At 37.4% G+C, this 23103-nt stretch overlaps 1 protein-coding gene across 4 annotated transcripts in view; it reads left to right on the forward strand.

Moving 5' to 3' along the window:
* Positions 1–23103, forward strand: part of TIAM1 (TIAM Rac1 associated GEF 1) — an 87871-nt gene that overhangs the window by 25084 nt on the left and 39684 nt on the right. For 2 of the 4 annotated variants that reach the window (XM_070943562.1, XM_070943564.1), the window contains exons 3-8: positions 4234–4406; positions 12484–12717; positions 14026–14211; positions 15582–15728; positions 16866–16940; positions 19216–19386. In XM_070943562.1, coding sequence (XP_070799663.1) covers positions 4234–4406; positions 12484–12717; positions 14026–14211; positions 15582–15728; positions 16866–16940; positions 19216–19386 — 986 coding nt within the window. The remainder of the gene's footprint in view (positions 1–4233; positions 4407–12483; positions 12718–14025; positions 14212–15581; positions 15729–16865; positions 16941–19215; positions 19387–23103) is intronic. The other 2 variants (XM_070943563.1, XM_070943566.1) reach the window with 1 other exon arrangement.

Below are 23103 nucleotides of genomic sequence, written 5' to 3' on the forward strand. Positions count from 1 at the left end.
GCTTGGTCAAAGGCAGTATGACTAATTTGCCAAGCACCATTAAGTATAATAAATGCAAAAAAGAGTCTTTTTTTGGGTTTTTCTTCCTTTCTTAATATGTTTGGAAATAACATACCATGTTAGTACAGGTAGTCCTCAATTTATGACCAGAATTAACGCCAGAATTACAGTTGTAAGTCATTGCAGTTGTAAGTTAAGGCATCACATGGTCAATTTTTTCAACATTTTTTTGTGGCAGTTGTTAAGCAAGCACCATGGTTGTTAAGCAAATCCACTTTCTCCAATGAGTATCTTTTGTTGGAAAACTGAAAATAAATGCCACCAGTAAAATAGGCTGCAAATTGCAGTACAGTAACCATGGGCTGCTGCAAATGGCCATAAAAGTGAGCCAGTTGCTAAGTGCCCCAAATGCAATCATGTGACTGTGTGCATGAGTGCATGTGTGCATGAGTGTGCATGAGTGTGTGAGCATTGCTATAATTTCAAAAACAGGTCATAAGTAACTTTAGGGAAAGGTCTGTCATAACTTTGAATATCATTTAGAGACTAATCATAAGTCTGCCAGTAGAAATTAATGTAAATGTAGACAATTAAGTACCAATGATTCTAATGATGGCCTCGATTGCTTTGTTTTCACTCTATAAACACTGTTTCAAAACCATGAACACTTTAAATTCATTTATCAGTTAAAGCAAATGTTACAAGCTGATATTTCATAGTGGTTATTTCCATCAAAAGTTTTAAAATATCTATCTATGGATTAAAATATAATTTTGTATTGGAAAAAACTCCTTTACTTTAGCAGAAACAGTGTCATATAGTGACAAATGATAAATAGTGTGAATTAACATTACATCTCAATCCAAAGTATATTTATTTGGAAATAATCTACTTATAATAAACCTGTGGTGATTGTTTCTGAATAAATATGCTAGACTTGATTTCCCCCCCTGATTTTCCTTGTGATTACAGTTGTTTTTTCCTCAGATTGCTGAATAAAACTGATTCTTACTGTTTTTCTCATATTTTAAGTAAGTGTAGTATATCTTGTTCCACTGCTTTTCCTTCCCAAGGGCACCTTTTCAACTGTATCTTAAGATGAAACAGATAATAGACACCACAAGAGCCTGAAAGAAACAGAATACAATCCACAGTTTTAAACCACGTGATTCTTATTATTTCCCTTAGAAAACTGAATAAACTCTAGGAGAAGCTCATATCAGAATAAGTCATCTTGGCCTAAATGAGAGGATTCCCATATGGTATTTGTAATGCTGTCTATACAAGAATTAGGTGGTGGTTGTGGAGAGAGTATCAGAATGGAATATGGCTCAAGGCAGATCAAGGAATAAGGGACATGGCAGCTAATTTCTCTATGGAATTATTCTAAAAGATCAACATTGAAATATAGTTAATAGCTAGATCCAAGAGATAGGTGTTGGATCCTGTGATTCTGTTATTTTATAGCAAGGACTGCCTAAAGCTTATAGAGGCTGAATGTATGTACAGATAGTCCTTGACTTACAATCACAATTGAGCCCAAAATTTATGTTGCTAAGCAAGACAATTGTTGAGTGAGTTTTGTCCCATTCTTGCCACAGTTGTTAAGTTAGTAACATGGTGGTTAAGTGAATTTGTTTTCTCTATTGACTTTGCTTGCTAGAAGGTTTCAAAGTGTGATCACATGTCCCTGGGATTCTGCAACAGTCATAACCATGCAAAACAGTCATAAGACACTTTTTCAGTGCCATTGTAACTTTGAACTGTTGTATGTCGAGGACTATCTATAATAGCTTTGCTTGCATTACAGCTGAGTCCAGAAAAACTGATCAGCTGTGGCTAGTTAAGGATTAGAGAGAGAGCAGTAATTCGTTTAACCCAAGCAGTGTGCAGGAAGAATGTGATAGTGTGACACAAATAAACACAGCCATCTGGAAAGAAAAAGGGGAAAAGATGATTAGAAAAGAGTTATTACTTTAAAGTGTGACTCAGATTGGATTACTGAGGTTTAGTAAAAGTTAGTATTTAAGCTTTGAAATTAACAACTGCTGTGTCTTGCTGACAATTGATTTCTGAAGTCTTGGGTTAACCTGGTAACTATAACTTGAAAGTAGAAAATATATATTAAATTGAAAAATTCATCTGAAAATAATATAAACTTTAACTGCATCCTTCCAAGCTATATGAGTTTAGCCTAACCGAAAAATTGGATTTTTAAAAAACTTGAAACTGATCATTAACTAAAATATTATGTTAGTTTTTATTCCCTTTCAGTGAAGCTAAATCAGGCCACAACTTTTTTTTCCAGAAAATTCTCATTGTTTACTTTAAGTCATCTTGGAAGATATCATGTTTCAGTGGTGTGTATCTTCTTTTGCACATCTAATTACCCCCCAAATGATTTTGTTTTATGAATCAGTGATTATATCTGCTGGTTCTCTCATTATTTGGTTTCATTTATAGAAAGGCAGGGATGGATAAAAACAAAAAAGTTGTTTAAGTTATGAAAATACATCCCATTTCCCCTTGCTAACTCTGACCAAATGGGCTCTAGTCCCAAAAAATTAATGACAATCAAGAGGTGTATTAAAGAGATATAGTAATCATTCAGTATCATGCACACATGTTTTTCATCTATTTTCATTCTATCCAATCTGCCAGTATAATGGAGATTTTTAAATTAGGATAACAAATCTGACTCAGATTCCTTTCCCCATATGAAGTGGCTTTACCTTTGCTTAGTAGTGGCATCCCCTTTTATGCATTTCTTTGCAATTAGATACTCCTTTGAGGACCAGAACTGTATCAGCTTAATTTATTTCCAAAGAAAAAAGAACTCATGAGAAATCTTAAATAATTGCTTCATGGAAGACTTTTGTTCTTTATATTTCTCATCTTTGAGGATTTCATCAACTCCATCCAACATGACTTTCTCAGTATTCCACTTCCTTTTCACCTATTTCCTTATTCTTCTTTTATATACTTGCTTTGCAGTTAAATTCTCATTCATTCAATCTGTATGACCAAGCCAATGTGCTTATTTCATACTGGTTACTCACTTCTATACAATCCACAATACTTTCATCTAATAAAGTGGACAAAGGTGCACTGTTAGCAAAGCCATCTTTTACTTCTCACAGACAGTCATTTCTCAACACATTGCTAGCTTTCTATTAAATCTTATTTTTTTTAAAAAAAATTCTATCTTAATAAACCTGCCGTAGAATTTTATGTGTGTCTTGAAATTTTTCACTCCATTTTCCCTGTTAGACAAAAACTATATTAATTTTCAGACCAATACTCCTGGTTGCATATAACATTTTCTGCAAATTATTTGGATCCTGAGCCAACAACACAGCATCATCTGTATACAAAAATGCAATACAGTCATAGCATTCTTTTATTCATAATTTTTTTAAGTAATCAAGGAAGTCCTGCACATGACAATTGATTAAACTCAAACTCACAAAGGTTTCTTTAAGCAAATATCTCAGGTTTTTGAGATGTACAGAACAATTTATTGCTTGCAAGATTATCTTTAGATTAGAATTTAAGCTTGCATAAAGTATTAGGATGCTCTGTGTAAAATTGGGCTTTGGTTGAACATTTTCCTACACCCAAAATATGCCACAATTGACTATGACTATTGTCTTTACTATTCTGAGGGAATGCTAAATATGGCCCAGATATTGAAACTGGTAATATAGATTCTATATTGTACTTCAAGCATCCCTATATTACTAAGTGTTATATGAAATATTATATTACAATGTACTCTGAAAAATCTGCAATACTGATCATTATATTGCCAGACTGGCATTAGCTCTAAACAGAAGGCGGGGAATCAAGATATCAGTGATTGTTAAGTTTGTTAAAAATTCAAGTTTTTAGGAGAAACGGTCTCAGTCCACAGAAGGTGCAGCATGCTTGGTGAACATGGAATACTAATTGTTGAATGAATAGGAATGGCAAATACTGTATATATTTGTATAATGTATGAAATGGAACATACTGAAGGACATGGCTAAGTGAATGAAATAGTAGATACACACAATCCACAGCAGAACATGCTTGCTTGCTTATTTATTTATTAGCACTTGTACAGGCTCTTATTTCTATTGTTTCATCATTCTGAATGCTGGCATTGCATAATTCTGAAATGTTATATTCTGCTAACCGTATTATTATCTTGCCAGATACATAGATTGCTAATAAATTGCTGTTTTTCTCAAGGTTGTACTTTATTCTTCTATGAAAGTGATGGCAGATCTGGGATAGACCACAACAGCATCCCAAAACATGCAGTCTGGGTGGAAAACAGCATAGTGCAAGCAGTACCTGAACATCCAAAGAAAGATTATGTTTTTTGCCTCAGCAATTCTCTTGGAGATGCATTTCTCTTTCAGGTTAGTTCTACCCATCCATGTTGCTGCTTCTGCTGTTGATTTCCTTCTTGATCATATCATTCAGAAAAATCCCTGAATGATACTCCAACATTTCAAGAGGGCCTGCTTAATTATTTATAACTGTATAAATTATAATCAATAATGATATTTAGTAGTTTTCCTTTATTCACCACCCAGAGTTTTATTACATAAATAAGTGGTGTAGATAGATAGCATAGATAAATGTGGGCTCTTTTTATAAACTGAGCTCATCCAAAATACATAGTGACATGACATAACCAAATGCTGGGGAACTTTATGCAATTTAGAGCTAATAGGAATTTGTTTCTTTGTTTTTTTTTGCAAGACTAGTCTACATCATATCATTCCTTGGCGATGCTGTAATATATTTGGGGCTCATGTCCTCCAAAATAATAATAATAGTAATGTTGGATCACAAAGAGAAGTGTAGAAAGCACTTATTTAATACCTACATTTAATATATGGGGAAACATAACATTAGAACTCATAAAATATTTTACTGCACTTCTATAAACACTATTTGAGATATTGGCTATGACTGCCCTGAACTCTGCTTTCAAGTATGCATATATCTTTTCCACCAAAGAAAACATTGCCTAAAGACATCATAAAATATTTTTTCCTGTAAAGATTTATTTGCTTTAGGTGGAGAGATAGTCTTCTATTAAAGAATAGGTGTAAGATTGTTTTGCCATCCAGTGAGCAATTTCAGTTTGTGCATCTGCCAAGAATCTCTGGATATTGCTGAAGATTCTGAAATATTGAGGTGGGGTACTAATTCATGTGGGTTTCAGCCAGTGATGGGCTGCAACCAGTTTAACAACTGGTTCGGTGAGTACACTCACCCCCAATAGCCAGCGATGGCACCAACTGGCTATATCGGGACACTGGAAGCCACAGCCACTCGGTCTTGGAAGGGTTGAGTCGAAGCCTGTTTCTTCCCATCCAGACCTGCACAGCCTCTAGGCACCGGGACATCACTTCAAGGGCATCGTTGGGATGGCCTGGGGTGGAGATGTACAGCTGAGTATTGTCAGCGTACTGATGGAACTGCATCCCAAAACCATGGATGATCTCGCCCAGCGGCTTCACATAAATGGATGGGATGCCATTTGAGAGTTTACCTGAACTCAGAGCTCTTGCTCAATGAATAGGCGGCAGCTGTAGCCAGGTAGAACTTTGCAAGGCTTCATTTGGCATGCCAGTTGCACCCTTTCCTAGATAAAGGGAGCCTTTAGTCAGTTATGACTTACTTACTACTACAATGTGTTCTATATGGGGCTGTCCCTGAAGATCATCCAGAAGCTTCAACAGATCCGTAAAGTAGCAATGAGGGCAATGATGAGCATGTCTTGGGATGTTCATGTAACCCTTTGCTTTGCAAGCTGCACTAGTTACCAGCTAGGTTGCAGGTATGATTCAAGGTGTGATTCAAGGTACTTTGTCATTACCCTATGGGGCATAGGGCATGGTTACTTGAGAGACTGCCTACCTTCTGTAATATCTGTCTGGCTGCTTCAATCTGGCAGAGTTGATGTCCTCAGGGTTCCTTTGATTAACTTATACCATCTATCAGGACCCCAGAAGTGGTCTCATCTGTAATAGCTCCTGCCCTCTGGAATGAGATTTGAATGGCCCGTACCCTACTAAATTTTAAGGGGACCCAGGAGGCGGGTGGTGAGGAATGAGCTGGGGGCGGCTCTTACGGTTCAACAACCTGGCCCGTCTGACGGTTGTGGGAGGAGGGGGGGAGGGGGAGGGAAAGAAGAGGCTCGGTGGAGAGAGGGTCTTCCAATCCCTGTGATGGTTGGGAGAGGCAGGGGGTGTGAGAAGACGGGATATGGAGAGCGCTGCCGCTGTGTCCAAACGGTGATGCGCTCCTGCCCCCTTGGCTCCCCCTGCTCCCCCAGGGGTGTAGGAGTGGTGAGCCCTGGACTCTGCTGGTGTACTTGAATGCCAGGTCCGTGATGAATAAGTCCCTCCTTGTGCAAGATCTTATTGAAGACCTGGCCTGCATCACGGAGACCTGGTTAGGGCCGGAGGGAGGTGTCCCTCTCTCCGATTTATGTCCCCCAGGCTTCTGTGTGCTTCACCAGCCGCGACTCCAGGGTAGGGGCGGGGGGGTGGCGGTAGTTATTAGGGAGAGTCTCAGCACCAGGGAGGTCACTGTTCCTCAGATAGGCGGGTGTGAATCGCTCCTTTTGAAGTGGGACCCTGGAGTTCAGTCGGGTCTGTTGGTTACGTACCTATCTCCCAGCTGCGTAGCCTCAGCCCTGCCCGCACTACTAGATGTCTTGGCTGAGTTGGCAGTTGAACTCCCCAGCCTTTTGGTTGTGGGAGATTTCAACTTGCCATCGGTTGGGGAGACATCTGAGCTAGTGCGGGAGTTCATGACCTCCATGACGCCATGGACCTAACTCAGGTTGTACAGGGCCCAACTCATAAAGGACGACACACACTCGACTGATTTTTCTCTCTGGACAGTGGATAAATGATTGGGGTAAGGGGGACTTATCCATCTACCCCCTGTCATGGACCGATCATTCCCTCCTCAGGCTGGACTTTCTCTCCGCCAGACCCTGCTGCTGGGAGGCGGAACCAGTGAGATGGTTCTGCCCCAGGCGCCTGATGGACCTTGAAAGGTTCCTGATGGAGCTTGGGTCATTTCCCGCTTCCTTAACCCATGATTCGTCCGAGGCCCTGGTGGCGGCCTGGGAACAGGCTGTGGTGGGGGCCTTGGATCGAATCGCGCCTTTGCGGCCTCTGACCCAATGCAGATCCCGGGTGGCTCCATGGTTTACCGCAGAGCTTAGGGAAATGAAGCATTGGAAAAGATGCCTGGAGGACGGTTGGAGATCCTCCCAGTCGGAATCTGACTGAACACAGTTAAGAACCCATATTAGGTCTTATCTTGCGGCGATGGAAGCGGTGAAACGCCATTATTTCACCACTCTCATTGCATCTGCAGAAAACCGCCCAGCAGCCCTGTTTAGAGTGACCCACTCTCTTTTCAATCATGGAGCAAGGGAGGACCCCTTGCAGGGCAGAGCTGAGGATTTTGTACAGTTTCTGCAAGATAAAATTGCTCAGATCCGGACTGGGTTGGACTCTGACTGGGCAGAGTCTATCGAGGAGACAAGGGCTCATCTTGAAGGTAACATCTGGGTTGGGTTTGAGCCTGTTTTGATGGATGAAGTGGACAGGATTGTGGGTCGGCTCCATGCCTCCACGTGTTTATTGGACCCTTGTCCCTCCTGGCTTGTTTCTGCAGCCAGAGAGGTGACTGGAGGCTGGATCCAGGCTGATGTCAATGCTTCTTTAAAGGAAGGGGTCTTCCCCGCCGCACTTAAAGAGGCGGTGGTTCGACCCTTCCTTAAGAAGCCTACCCTGGATCCAGATTCCCTTAACAACTATCATCCAGTCTCCAACCTTCACTTTATAGCGAAGGTTGTCGAGTCCGTGGTGGCACAACAACTCCCTCAATTCCTGAAGGAAACGGACTACCTTGACCCGTACCAATCAGATTTCAGGTGTGGTCACAGCACGTAAACGGCATTGGTCGCCCTGGTGAATGATCTCTGATGGGCCCGGGATGGGAGCTGTTCCTCCATCCTGGTCCTACTTGACCTCTCAACGGCTTTTGATACCATCAACCATGGTATCCTGCTGCAGCGACACGCGGGGTTGGGGATAGGAGGCACTGTTTTACGGTGGTTCTCCTCCTACCTCTCGGGTCGCTCGCAATTTGTATGGGCGGGGGGACAGAGATCCTCCCTGAGGCCCCTCACATCTGGGGTGCCTCAGGGGTCGGTTCTCTCCCCCCTGCTCTTTAACATCTATATGAAGCCGCTGGGTGAGATCATTCGTGGTTTTGGGGTGAGGTATCATCAATATGCTGATGATACTCAGCTTTATATCTCCACCCTAGACCACCCTGGGGATGCCCTTTCCGTGATGTCCTGCTGCCTGGAAGCGGTGCGGGTCTGGATGGGAAGAAACAGACTCAGACTCAACCCATCCAAGACCGAGTGGCTGTGGATGCCGGCATCTCGGGATCTAGTGGTTCCGTCACTCGTGATAGGAGGGGAGGTACTTACTCCCTCTGAAAGGGTTCGCAATCTGGGTGTCCTCCTGGATTCATGGCTGTCTTTAGAAGATCACTTGACAGCCATAATAAGGGGGGCTTTCGCACATGCCTGGTGCACCAGTTGCGCCCTTTCCTAAACCGGGATGCCCTCGCCACGGTCACTCATGCCCTTCTTACTTCTTGGTTGGATTACTGTAACTCCCTCTACATGGGGCTGCCCTTGGGATGCACCCAGAGGCTTCAGCTAGTCCGAAATGTGGCCGCGCGGGTTGTTATGGGAGCTTCTCGTTACTCCCGTGTAACACCTCTCCTGCGCAAGCTGCACTGGCTGCCGGTGGTCCTCCGGATTCGTTTCAAGGTGCTGGTGCTCACCTATAAAGCCCTACATGGCTTAGGCCCAGGGTACTTGCAGGACCATCTTCTGCCATCCTCCCATTGTCCTGTGTGCTCTCACAGAGTGGGCACTCCTCAGGGTGCCATCAGTAGCTTATAATGTTGGCTGGCGGCCCCCAGGGGGAGAGTGTTCTCTGTGGGAGTGCCGACCCTCTGGAACTGAAGACATGGCTTTTTCATCAAATGGACTGACCCGTTGGGGGGGGGTTACATTGTAATAATTTTAATTAATTTTAATTGGATTTTAATTTATATTTAATTCATATTGTTGAATTTTTATCTTGTAAGCTGCCCTGAGTCCTTTGGGAGAAGGGCGGCATATAAATTGCAATTAAATAAATAAAACAAATACTGATTCCTTGAAGGGCCTTGGAAGCCTGGTTGTTCACCCAGGCAAGGATGGGTAAAGTTCTCTTTGGATTGCGTGGTTTTATTTTCTGTTTCTGTCTGCTTTTTACCATCTTTACTTTTCTTTTACTGATATTGTCGGTCATGTGACATAAATATTTAACAGATTACAGTAATGATTATTGTTGTTGTTATGATATTGCTAGGGAAGATTAGTAGTGAAGGTCAAAGTATCCTTCAATGAGTTTACCTTTTTTGTTTCAGTGAGTTTGCCTCATGTACCAGTCTTATTTCTAGTAAGTCTCTAAAGCAGTGGTGAAATTCTGCCGGTTCTGTCAGGCTTGTGTGAGCCGGTAGTGCTGGCGGCGAATGGATCGGTGAACCGGTAGCGACGGCAGCCCAGACATCGTTACTTCCTGGTTTTAACCCTCTGCGCATGCGCAAAGTCTTCTGCGCATGCACAGAGGGTCAAAAATAGGACGTGATGATGGACATGGCATGCACACTTCCGAACCGGTAGGGAAGGTAAGTAGATTTCACCCCTGCTCTAAAGATACAAAATGTTTTCAGAAAGAAGCTTAGAAAACAATGGGCCAGATAGTTGTTAAAATACACAGGGGCCCTCCTAAAGCTAAGCCAATTAAAATGTTTTGTTTTAATTATAAAGTGATTTCTGTCAATGATGTATCTATTAGGCCTTCCTTCCTTCCCTACCTTCCTCCTAAGATTTAGGAAAGAAATTATGGATAGGAAGAAATATATAAATATAATGTATTATGATAGAATTAATCTGCATATTATTATACATCCCCAACTTTGATTTGTTGTGCAAAAATTTATAAAAATATGCATAATTTAAATGTAATAATCTACCTTTACCCACATAATTCATGAATATTTACAACAGCATACTGTATAAATGGAATCGAGTAGCTTATAAAGTTAATTTAAAGGTCTTATTCATGAGATGTTATTGTTTATAATTTCAGACATATAAGATCCTTGGCCATTTTCATCTCATTCAGGACTTCAATATATAGCAGAAACTGCTGATGAAACTGAATGCAAAACAAAACTGTAAAAATATTGCACAGGCAAAGAATAGATGTTATTGTGGGCTCAGAGATAACTTTGAAGAAGGCACCTAATAGTAGTTAAGAAAAGACAGGAGGAGGTGAGGAAGAGTCTCAAGCTTGTCCTTCTTTGACTCTCTTAAGCATAAGAAGGAAGGAGAAAGAAACACTGTCAAGATTCTGTTGTTATATTACACAACAATAGCACTGATCTTGTATAATTCTTCTGGTGTCTACTTCCTGACCTACCTCAAAGCACTGACACAATTTTTGCTGCCTTGCTTTCAAATATGTCATATACTCCTGCTGATCTCCTCTCCAGACAGGCAGCTACCATGGATACCTGTGCAGATCCATTAAATTTGAAAGACATCTGGTGTTAATCAGATGCCTGTGACATCTTAAAATGGCATGCTCATGTTTCAGGTACATACATTTCTTTATAAGGTTTTACATTTCTTTTGGAGGCAGAACAATAGAAAACCAAACTCTGCTTAGTTTATAATAGCTCAGTCCTCCTACTTCACTTAATTCTGAGACAACTTAAATAATAGTTACATTCCCTCTCTGTCATTGACCAGTCAAAACACTGACATAACCGATAACTGAATTCTTTGATGCAGTAAAGCATTATAATTTAAACTTCATTTACAGTTGTCTATATCTAATGCCAACCAGAATTGTTCTGGCTTTTTCCAGCTAATGAAACTTGTTACATGCTCCTTCCATAGTTATCCCATATCACTTCACCTAAAACAACTATTATTGTTATTATAGTAGGTCACACAGTCAGCCAGATGTTTAGACTGAATTTACATTTTTATCCACCTATTGAGTCTTTCCCAAAAACATAGTTTATCATATTGTTGTTATAATTTCCCCATTATTTAGTTTGTTTGCTGAAGGTTAGTACGTATATTAGACATGAATAAAGAAGCCAGGAAACAGACTGTGTTTCTAGAAATAGAGATGTTATTCAGTGAAACATTTTTAAAAATATAAAACAGGTGAAAGAAAAGTAATGAAAAGGTTAACAAATATTAGTAAGTAGTTAACAGATTTCTAGGTAGGACTTTGAATCTCAGATATTTGTAATATTCTGTGTATAGATCTTAAAAATGGATCCAGGAGTAGACCCTCTATTCCTTTTTTTTACACACATGATCTAATTGCAAGTTTTCTCATGCATCTTCCAGTTACGTCTGCACCCAAATTAATTATACTTAAGGGTTACAAGAACTTACTCTTAACTGAAGATTTTAAAAGAGGATTCAGATCTCATACATCTTTTCATTTTTTTGGTAAATGACAGTGATATAATGCTGGAAAACAGAAGAAATGCATTAACTAAGCAATTGTTTCTCCATTTTAACTGCAATTTATTTATTTGTTTGTTTTATTTGCTGCCCACCTCACCTTGTGGGATTTATATAATAGATATACAGTATTCTGAGGAAAAAAAACCAAGCTCGTTAGCTAGAAGTGGTTGTTTAGTCCTGAGTTATATTTTAAGGGCATTTAAAATAAAATTTTGTTCATTTTTCAACCTTCCCAAGAAATAAAACAGGTAAATCATTTTATCTCTGTGTCAGGGATATAAGCATTTCTTTTCATAAATCTATTTTCTATTATGCTTCTATTGCTTTCTTCTTCTTTTATTGCTAACTATCGTGGTAGCAATTGTGGAGGTAAATGCATATAAACTCATCTAGATCTAATAAAACTCTTCATATCACTTATTCTTTGATATGGGTTATTCTGTCAATTAAGTTGTTTCATGTTTAATTACAAAGCTGATAGAGATAATGTAGAATAATTATTATGATCAGTTATTAAGTTGCTAAATGATACTAATATTAATGGAACTAGTTTTTATTATTAAAAGCAAATACTTATGCTATAAATATTTACATGCTGCTTCTAAACTGCTAGTCTAAATCACTGAATATTCCTTTGAGGATGTTCTAGGGAGCTTTCTTTAACACAATAATTCTTTAGTTTTAACGACACATTCTGCAGTTGTTAGTTTTGGTTCTAATGCTAAATAGAAGGTGATAAAACAACATATTCATGAATATCTACAAAGTTTATTGAAGCAGAATCTTTTAAAACAGCTTATATTAAACAAGATGCTTCTGGCCTCTCTATTTTATAGACTTCTAGCCAAACAGAATTAGAGAATTGGATCACAGCAGTTCATTCTGCTTGCGCAACAGCAGTAGCACGACAACACCACAAAGAAGATACTGTGAAACTGTTGAAAACTGAAATTAAAAAACTGGAGCAGAAGATTGATATGGATGAGAAGATGAAGAAAATGGGAGAAATGCATTTCCTCAGCTTGTCTTCAGTTAGAGACTCTAAGAAAAAGAAAACGATTCTTGATCAGGTAGTTTTATTTTAATGTATTCAATATGCAACTCTAAAATAAATTCAGGCGACCTAAAGTGCTTCTTATGCAAAACTAAAAAGTTGTTAGACTTGTCTTTTCTACTATGTTTCCCAAAATGTGTATGTCAGAATTTTGTAAATGAGAAACAATCTGGTTTCTGCTTTGAAACACAAATTTCCAACATGAAAGGGATCACTTTCAAACTGACTTTGCTAAGGATTAAAATCATATGTAAATTCATAGAGCACAATCTCTTTTTGAGTTCATCTAGGGATGCTAATTAATATATATGTTTAAAATTGCAGTGTATGCCACATTGAACTCCTGAAGGAAACTCAACAAAAATAAATAAACAACAAAACTTGTATTCAGTAAACATATTTGACCTGTTCTGAGTTATCTAGGACTATTCAATGTGTACAGAATATTATCCAGGGGAAAACTGTATCATACAGATAGTCCTCATTTAACACTTATTGGGATCAAATTCCATCATTAAGTGATATGGGCATAAGTTGGGGGGGGGGAATCAAATGACAGTGCAACTTAGTTATGGCGGTTTTGGCAGCCCTGATTGTTGTTGTTAAATTGAGGTCATTAAATTAGAACCTCATGTTACCATGACATGCAACTTTCTGCCAGCTTTCTAATTGACTTTGTCAAAAGTGCCAGGGGATTGCATGACTCTGCTGTTATATGAAGACCAATTGCAAGTTCTACTTGTTTAGCACCATCATAAATTTGAATGGTTGTTGAATGACTGGACATTAAATGAGGAACACCTGCGTAATGGGGATTTCCAGCCAATTGGAAATATTTTCCATTAACAAGGTGAAGAACACAAATGATGATACAATTGGTGAAATTTAAAACTCCCCAGAGTATTTTATTTATTTTACATAAATAAACATTGGCTTTAAACTGATGATGTCAATAGTCTAGAGAGTCTTTCTATTGAAGTGGTGCCTTCATATCCTTATGATATTGCATAAAAACAGTTTCTAAGTGATTTTGAATCTTTGAGTGAAGAATCTGGCCACAATAAAGAAGAAATTGAAACTGGACATCTGTGGAAAGCATGATGAACTTAAGACACTTCTGTTTTTTAAAATTGTAATCTTATTAATATCCAAGTAACAGCTGTCTCAGGATCTCTATCTCTTTTCCTTTTTTCAAAATAAATGTATTTACTTTGTTCTCATTTAGAACATTAAATTCTTCCTTCTTCATGCAAAATGTGATCTGTATAAGATTGTATAAGATAAGATATATTTTTTCTCCTTAATTTATTTTGTCTTCTTGTAGATCTTTGTTTGGGAACAAAACTTAGAACAGTTCCAAATGGACCTCTTTCGATATCGTTGTTACTTAGCTAGTCTTCAAGGAGGGGAACTGCCAAACCCAAAAACACTACTTGCATTTGCAAGTCGTCCAACTAAAGATGCAATGGGTCGTTTTGGAATCTTTTCAGTGTCCTCCTTTCATGCACTGGTGAGTTTAACTTGAAGGTTATTTTTTGTTAAACTAGGTATCACCTGGTATAGAGTGAATGCTGTTGCTATGCAACATCTGGTCTCTGCTCCTGTAGCCATAAAAAGCCAAATGTATTCTTTGTGACAAATGTTTCTCTTTCTCTTCCAAATTCCTGACTAACATAGCTTTACCTTAATAGCTGCTTTTCTTCTGTGTTATAAATTTATAATTCCAAGACTGCATGGACAGAGGTTGGGGAAATGGGGAGGAAAGGGAAAACAGTAGAAAAAAATTCTGCTCCTGTTTCTGGAAGCTTAATAAATCTAAATATCATCAATCAATGGAAAAACTTCTCCCGTTGTAGAAAAGAAAAGAACCATTAAGACCAACAGTATAAGTAGCAGCATCAGTACAACTCACATATAAAAAATAATTGACCTGTTGAACTAAGTGACCTTCTGTTGTCTCCAATTCGTTCAAAAAAGACAATTTATTTATCTAGGACTTGTAATGTTCTCTATTAAAAAGGACTTAAGTAGCTTACAGTCCTTATTATAGTAATTTGGTTAAAATAGAAATTGGAAACAAATAAAAATTCAAAGGCACAATACTTAATAGCAACAACACAACCGTAGTAATCAACACTACCATACCCATCGCAATCAGAAATTTCCTAGTACCATTCTTCAGAGGCAATTCAACTATCAAAAGCCTTCCAAGAGCACCAGATCTTAATTGCCTTCTGGAATAATATCAGGAATGGCTGGCTTCTTTCTAGGTGATGTTCCACAGGAAAGAGGCCACCACAAAGAAGGGACACCTTTTGGATCTTTGTTGACCCTTCTTTGTGGTGGCCTGTCTACTGTGGAACATCACCCAGAAAGAAGCCAGCCATTTGTGATATTATTCCAGAAAGCAATTAAGATCTGGTGTTCCTGGAAGTGGAATCAGTCTATTTAGTGAGATGCAGTTGGGAAGAGTTTAGTTGGGAGGGTCTTTGGTTGGGAGCCACAATAACTCTTCCCAACTGCATCTCACTGGATGGACTGATTCCACTTGGACAAGGCAATCTTCAAATTGTATAACTTAACCCTCCAATTTAAGATGATAAGCATTTCTTTGATGCTGCTACAGTATTTGCATTGCCTTTAATACTCTTAAGAGAATATTGAAAATTTAAACTTTTTTTTAAAACCGATCCAGTGCTATTATGGCACATGTGCAATTGCTCTTTTCACAGGAGCAATGTATGTGAAACCCAATTTTGAGCAAGTATTGAGCACATCTATCTCATCCTAAATAATCGTTTGTGTATACGTATGTGAACATATGTATTTCTTGGCATTATTGTGAATCTCTTAGTTAAGGAATTTTTTTTTGGCTGATAGGTGGCAGCTCGCACAGGTGAATCTGGTGTCAGAAGACGAACACAGGTAATGTCAAGATCAGCAAGCAAACGAAGAAGCCGGTTTTCTTCTCTTTGGGGCTTGGACACTGCTTCAAAGAAAAAGCAAGGGAGGCCAAGCATTAATCAGGTAGCCCAGGTGGTTTAATAATTGAAAGCTTTGAAGATGGTCCTTTTGTTATTACATTCTGTTCTTTTCTGTTGGGACACAGGTCAGATATGAACTATAATATTACACAAAAGTAACATACATTACAAAATACATTATTGTATTTATTGTCTTTCAACCTCCTCCACAAATTTTTAAACTTTGACTATATGTCTGTTTTCTGTGTCACCAAGATTTATTAGATGGAAATTTGTTGCCCATGATCTACTTGATGCAGGCTATTTCCCATTCCTGGGTCATGTAATTTTGAAGCTATGATGGTTTCTTTGCATTTCTTTTCTACAGGAAAAAAGTATGATTAATTATTAATCAAGTCTCGAGGTTTATTAAAAATAAGCTATATTCCTGGCACTCAATTCAACTTTCTTAATTTTATATTCAAGCACAAAATGTAACAGATTTTCCCATTAGAGAGAGTTGGGGGGGGAGGCTTCAAATCTAAATTTGCAATGGGAAACAAGTTGGAATCTGGGCTTTTGAACTGCAAAATAGCAAGTCTATATCCTAGCTTTTCTAAGAAGGGACATGCCATCTTGTAGATACTTTTTCAGACTTCATATTCCATGTGCTGAAGAGCCTGGGTGGGATTAAGTGTATGTATGAGTTGCCCCCAATATAATTTCATCAATTTACAGATCTAGCATTTTAACACAACTGAAAAATAATCTGTTGCAAGTATTGATAAATATTTTAACTTAATGTCCACACAAAGTGTTTTGGAACCAGAATTGGCTTAAAGACACTCCTTTATAATATAGTGAATATTTGGTTACAATTTATAAATGCTGCCTATTAGCATCCCTCACTTCTGGCTTGAAAAATGTTTTTCTGATTCTTGCTTGTAACTCTCATTTTTTTTCAAATGGTTGCAGTTTAGAATGAGTACATTTTGTACTTTGTTTGAAAAGACCAGGTAACCAGTATAATTTAGCTATTTTTGTACTTAGAAACTAATTTTATCCAAGTATAATTGATATGCAAATTTTCCTCCTGAGCCCTACTTCGTTTCTTCTATCAACATGAAACGTTTCCAGATTTAGCAAGTATTTGCATCATCTTACTGTATTTAAAATAGCACAATTTCTTTGTCTTTTGAAGGTTTTTGGTGAAGGAACTGATTCTGTAAAGAAATCTTTAGAAGGAATATTTGATGACACTGTGCAAGAAAGTAAGGTAAACAAAAAGAATATAATTAATTTACATAAAAGGAGTTCAATTAGCTTGTGACCCAGAACCCAGTACAGTGAAGCAGAGTGAAATAATATGAAATGAAAATCTGAAGTGAAGGGAAAGTGAAGAAGAAGCAAAGCTTGAAGCATGATGACAGCTCAGTTCGAAGTCTGTTTGCTAGAGATATGAAAGTTTCTGAATATTCACTGGCATTTGAATGAGTAGTTGGTGGACACAGAACTAGTCAGATTTTTTTTTTAATTTTAAAAATAATAGATAGAAATTTCTTACCATGAAAAATATTTAGGCAAGAACTTGCTGTTATGAGAAGCCTATAGATTCCCATGCTTATTAGGCAGATATTAGCTGAAGTAGAATTGAATTCTGCTTTCAAATCTATGGTGACACCTCCTTTTACAAATATGAAACTAAATATTTCTCTCAGATTATATAAGGATATAAAGACTCGGGTATTTACCCTGCTAGATCAGATCTCACTTCAGATTTAACAAGCATTTACAGTAAGTAGCATAGGGGAACTTTATGCCCCGTTCAGACTTTTACTGAGTGTGTCGATAGAAAATGGACTGGTTTTGCAGTCATATTCCCACTCCTCTCCTGCATTCACATGTTCAGGAAGGACCCTGAAGGGAAGCTGAATGGGTGTACATTTAAACAAGAATACAGCTCTCCACTTGACTCAAGCCTCAGTCATAGTGGGAATTGTATTTGCATTCAAAAGAGTACAAGTCCACTTAGTCTTCATAGTGTATGGCCTGAATATTATGGAAACTGACTTAAAACAGACAAGACTGAACATGTGCTTACGTTCTTACCTCACCTCGCGTTCTCTATGTGTTCAGGTGAACATCTGTTTTCGAGACAAAGTATTTGCTGATCAGCTTTCTCCTCTCTGGATAAATATATACCTTCATTTTATAAGGTTGATCTTATTTTTGGTTGAACTGACTTTTGTTGTTAAATATTTTTCTTCATCATGGTATATACCTTCATTTATCCAACATGCTTTGGTACTTTTCTATACCTTTTCTAAACTGTGAAGAGCTTTTATACCCCACTATTTTTATCTTACAAAAAACCCTCAGCTTCACAGCTACCAGAAAGAACCAATTTTTGTAATATTTTTCTGAAGAATTCATAAGAAAAAAGTCAAATATCTATTACAGTCACCAGGGCTATATTGCTTATTAATGATATGCATGCAAAGCCAAATGCAGAGATTTTCATCAATAGCGTATAATTCTTCTTCACATATTACTTTGCTGCCTGGACACTTTTGATTTCCACTGGTGTTCCTTCATGTTAAGAGCCCTCATTCCATTTTCTTTTCCTGCTGCCCACAACAGAACATTCATTAACTTTCTATCTGTGCCATTACATGTGACAATGTCTGTTTGTGCCACCAGTAATATACTTTTCTTGAGTAGGAATGGGCAATACTGATTTTTTTCAATGCTAACATTAAACATATTTGAACATATAATAACATATTTCAGAAAATATCAGGTCATAGGATATGCTGTCATAAAGTCTAAACATGAATGGAGTATTTCCATTTCATATTGACAAACCTTCATAGAGACCTCAGCTAATTTACTTTTCTATATAGTTGATCAGTATGTACAGTTTAGTGAGACTTCTGTTTTGGTAAATACAGTTCTGTTTTGCCTTTTTCGTATTGTATGTACATAACTGAAACAGTGTTTTAAAACATTATTATTAGGGCCAGGGGACTTATTTTTAATTGAGCAAATGGGATTTAACCATTGAACCCAGATTGAACCATTTAAAACTAATGGGAATTCTATACATCTATCACTTGATAGAAATGGTAACCTCAGGTTACCATTTTAAACTTACAAAAGCAGCAAGCATTTGAAATGAATGCTGCAGTTTGCTACAGGGCATAATTCTAAATCAGCCAATTCCATAGTGAATTTACCACCTGAATTTATTTCTACTGTATTAATACAAGAAAACGTTAGCTTTAACTTCAGGGGCACAACTCCAATATATGCAAGAAATTTAGGAGAAACAAACTTCCCGTTGGGAATCTAATGCATGTATGGAATTGTTAAGAAAACTGACAACTGGGGGTTTTACTATTCAGAATCAGGTGACTAATTCCCTGTATGTAATAAAATGCATTAGATTTTATAATTTAATTTGATAGAAAATAACTCTACCTTAATAAGCTTGTTCTTAGTAGAAAACCTGAGTTCCACTTAATCAGAAATATTTTCATGGCATTTTTCAGAGAGAAAAAGAAGTAACCCTCACTACTGTCCATCCTCATAATCCCGACTCTGACATCTGGGTTCATGAGTATTTTACACCATCTTGGTATTGCCTGCCAAATAACCAGTCAGCTTTGACTGTCATCCACCCAGGAGACACGGCAAGAGATGTCTTGGAAATGATTTGCAAGGTAAAGTAATAAATTATACATAAATAAATAAAATAGTGTGTGTGTCTGTATGTGTGTGAAACGGGGGGTGGTGGGGGGTGGGGGGTGGAGAGACTTTATGGAATTGGTATTCAATTGGTAATTCAAATATTGAATTATTTGAAATGATAAGTATTTGAAATGATAAGTAATTATTGATAGGTGGCTCCAATTTCAAAGCATTTCCACTAAAGCCAACAGTTCTGTGATTTTTTTCCCTTATATGCAAATAAATTACACAAAAAAGTAAAGGTGCGTTTTCCATACTTGAGTGATCTATTTTTAATAATCTTGGATGCAAAGTGCACACTTGAAGATTTTGAGTTTGAAAATCATACTGAAATCTGCTTTCCTTCCAGATGTATTATTGGAGGATGGGAGTAGGAGAAATGCTTCAGTTTTAATTCATTGTACTATATTATCTTTTCAACTAGGTTTAATGCAATTAAATTCAATGTCAGTATAATCTGAATTTAGATGATTCAGTGGAGAACATTTCTACAGGCCGTAAATACTGGAGAAAATAGATGCTCTGATATACTTGCATTTCACAGCTTCCTGTAGCTTACCTTTTTGCATGCAGGGAATTACCCCTCTTTAAATAAAATGATGAAACCTTGATTGTGTCAGACATTCATACTAATAAGGTCTGCAGGTAGTTCTTGGTTAACAACCACTTGTTCAGCAACTTTCTGAAGTTAAGACAGTGCAGAACAAGTGGTGGTTTTGACTAGTTCTCAAATTTCAGCTATCCCAGCACCCTTGTGGTGCTTGAAAACTGGCTCACACAATGTTTGCACCACTCCACTGTTACATGTGTCCCATTTGTAACCTTCCCTGCCAGTTTCCCAAAACAAAGTCAATAGGGAGGATGGCAGGTAAGGTTGCAAGTTGCTCAGGTAAATCTCCCCCACTTCTGCATCCTCCCTCAGCCCCTCTTTGCTCATGCACCCTCCCCGGCCACCTGTGCACTTCTATGCACCTTCCTTGAACCTCATTATGCTTGCACTGGACCTCCCCTGCCTGCGGCACCCCCTCCCACCTCTGACATTAGCACTTGAAGCTCTGCCACACTCATGCCATGTTTCTCCCTCACCTTTCCCACCAGTTGTGCACCCTCTCACTCCTTCTTCCACCTGGCAGCAGGTGGGACTTGCAACTTCCTGTTAGCTTTCCCACTGACTTTGATTGTTGGAAGCAAGCAGGAAGTTACAAGAAGGTGCTTGCTCAATGATCCATAATCCTTGCTCAATGACGACAATGGGGACTACAGGGATTATTCATTCATGTAGATACTAAATAATGTTATATTTGAAAACGATGAACAAAAATCTCCATAATCCATTAGTGGCTCTGTTCATACAAAACAAAACAGGATTCAGAAATCTAGTTCAGTTCCTGGCTTTTCATGCAATAGCAATAAGAGGTCTCTGATTAAATATAATAGTTTGGAAACAACATAAACTCTTTCTAATAAATTCTGAGATACTGCAATGCCCCTGTTGTTGGAAGGAGTCAAATATGCCATCAGTTAATTTATAGCTATACAAGCTAATAATAATTTCAGGCTATCATTTTCTGTCAGTATATTCACTGTGTGAACTATACCTGTGCACATATGTCAACATTTTTTTCATCAGGCTTTGAAATGTCAGTTTCTCTAAGCAGCAAGTATCTTTCAACTCTCCTCTTGTTCCAAGATGGTATTGACAGAAAAAATATTCAATATGATATGTATATGTATATTCCATACAATATGTACATTGTTGTGGTTAACCCGGGAATCTATATGTCAAAAATTTTTCTGGATTCTTAGGTGAGACCCATTAGTTATTTGATATATACAGATGTGGATATAGATCTTGACAGGCAGGTTTTTAATTGTTCAACTTTCTCAATACTGTTCCTTCACATTAACAATTTATTTTCTAGCTTTAGGTTATTTCTATTTGTGGAATTCAAGATTTATGTAATGGAATACTCACCATTTGTAAATTGTTAACATAGATAGATGATAGATAGATAGATATATAGATAGATAGATAGATAGATAGATAATTCTGGAAGTAAATTTTCAGAGAGAGAGAATTTGCTGTATTGCGACAAATTGAACTAATAATTTGTTTTCCAAATTAATCTTTAAACTTGAGAAAAGAATAATTAGAAAATGATGCACATTGTAATTTACAATGTATAGGAGGAATGGATGTGCAGTTATAATTTAGAAATAATCATCATTGTTATCCATGGTGTTCATCCCCTAATAACATGAACTAACCAAGTAAACTGAAACACTAAAACAATGTACTTGAAATTTTGTATTCTCTATATTCAAATTACATCTTAAGGGAGATTTGCATATATTGAGTGAAAAAGTATTAATTTAGTTATATCATATATCATTTAGCAAATAAATTTCTATAGATTGATATTCTTGAAGAAAAATATTTCCTTAACACTTTTATTATTTATCAAAATAAAGTGATATTTTTAAAAAGATACACAATAGAAAACATTAACAGTGATTTTAGCAATGATTTTATTTTTAGAACTTTTGTATAAATAATTATACATTTAATTTCATATTGATGGTAATTTTTATAAGTAGCATAGGTAGAACATGAGAAGTTTTTTCTGTTCTTTAGTTTACAATATGTGAAACCTAAGCATATACTTTTTTGAGACCAATGCTACATTGTTTTAAATGAATTCACTTTGACTAAACTGATTTGTGATTCACGCTATGTGTCTGTCTCTTTCTTTCTGAATTATCTACATATGAAAATGCTGATGGTTCTGTCTGCCCTGTAACATTTACTAATGAATCTTTCTCTTCTATCTCTTGCATTCAGCTCATTCTTTTTCCTTTAATTCTCTGAACCACATCATTTCACATCAGTTTGCCATCTGCCATCTGAGAATCAATCGAGTTCTGGTATAGTAAACATTTCACGCTCTACAGTTCATATAGCTTCTTCATGCTCTAGATGTTGTAAAGTCTCCCTATATTGTAATTGTCACTTGGTTCATGAGAACTAAAGATGAAAATTCTAGCCTTTGCTAAATGTTCAGGACTGCAATTACTGCTCGCCATAAATATGCTTTGATTTTGATGTTATCTACTATTCATTCATCTATTAAAAGGAGACCCAATATCTCGATTTAACACCATGTAGTTTTTTTAAAAAAGAAGTGAACTCCACTCCTATCATTTCCAAGCAGGCGTGGAACAATTACTGTCGAAAATTGCACCTACTACTATTCAGTACAGGGAATACATAACTAAATGGATCTGTTATTCTGATCTGATTTTTATGTCATAGTGTAGCTTGTTTGGACATGGCTTATTCTCTTGTGAGAACCCAGCTAATTGTAGTATTCTATAGATGAAGATCAAACAAATCATGAGCTTAGCTTGATGTGTGAATTCAATCATTGGAAAGCAGTTTAATCCTATTCAAGTAACCACTAATAAGAAACTTATTGTTTCAAGATAAAAAAGACTATTCTATGTTAACAGTATCAGTCCTAAAATTTGAAGTCCTAGGGAAAAGAAATATCTTAACTTTCTTTCCATATGTCTCCCTCATACAAAATAAACTATAACCCTCCCCCCCATAAGAAGTTGTCCAGATACTGCCTTTCATCAGCATACGATAGAGTTATCCGTATTTAGTATGATGCTCCCAAGTCATTAAT

The sequence above is a fragment of the Pituophis catenifer genome, unplaced genomic scaffold, assembly GCF_029215685.1.
Source record: "Pituophis catenifer annectens isolate HBS135680 unplaced genomic scaffold, rPitCat1.0.hap2 SCAF_4, whole genome shotgun sequence".
Lineage (NCBI taxonomy): Eukaryota > Metazoa > Chordata > Lepidosauria > Squamata > Colubridae > Pituophis > Pituophis catenifer.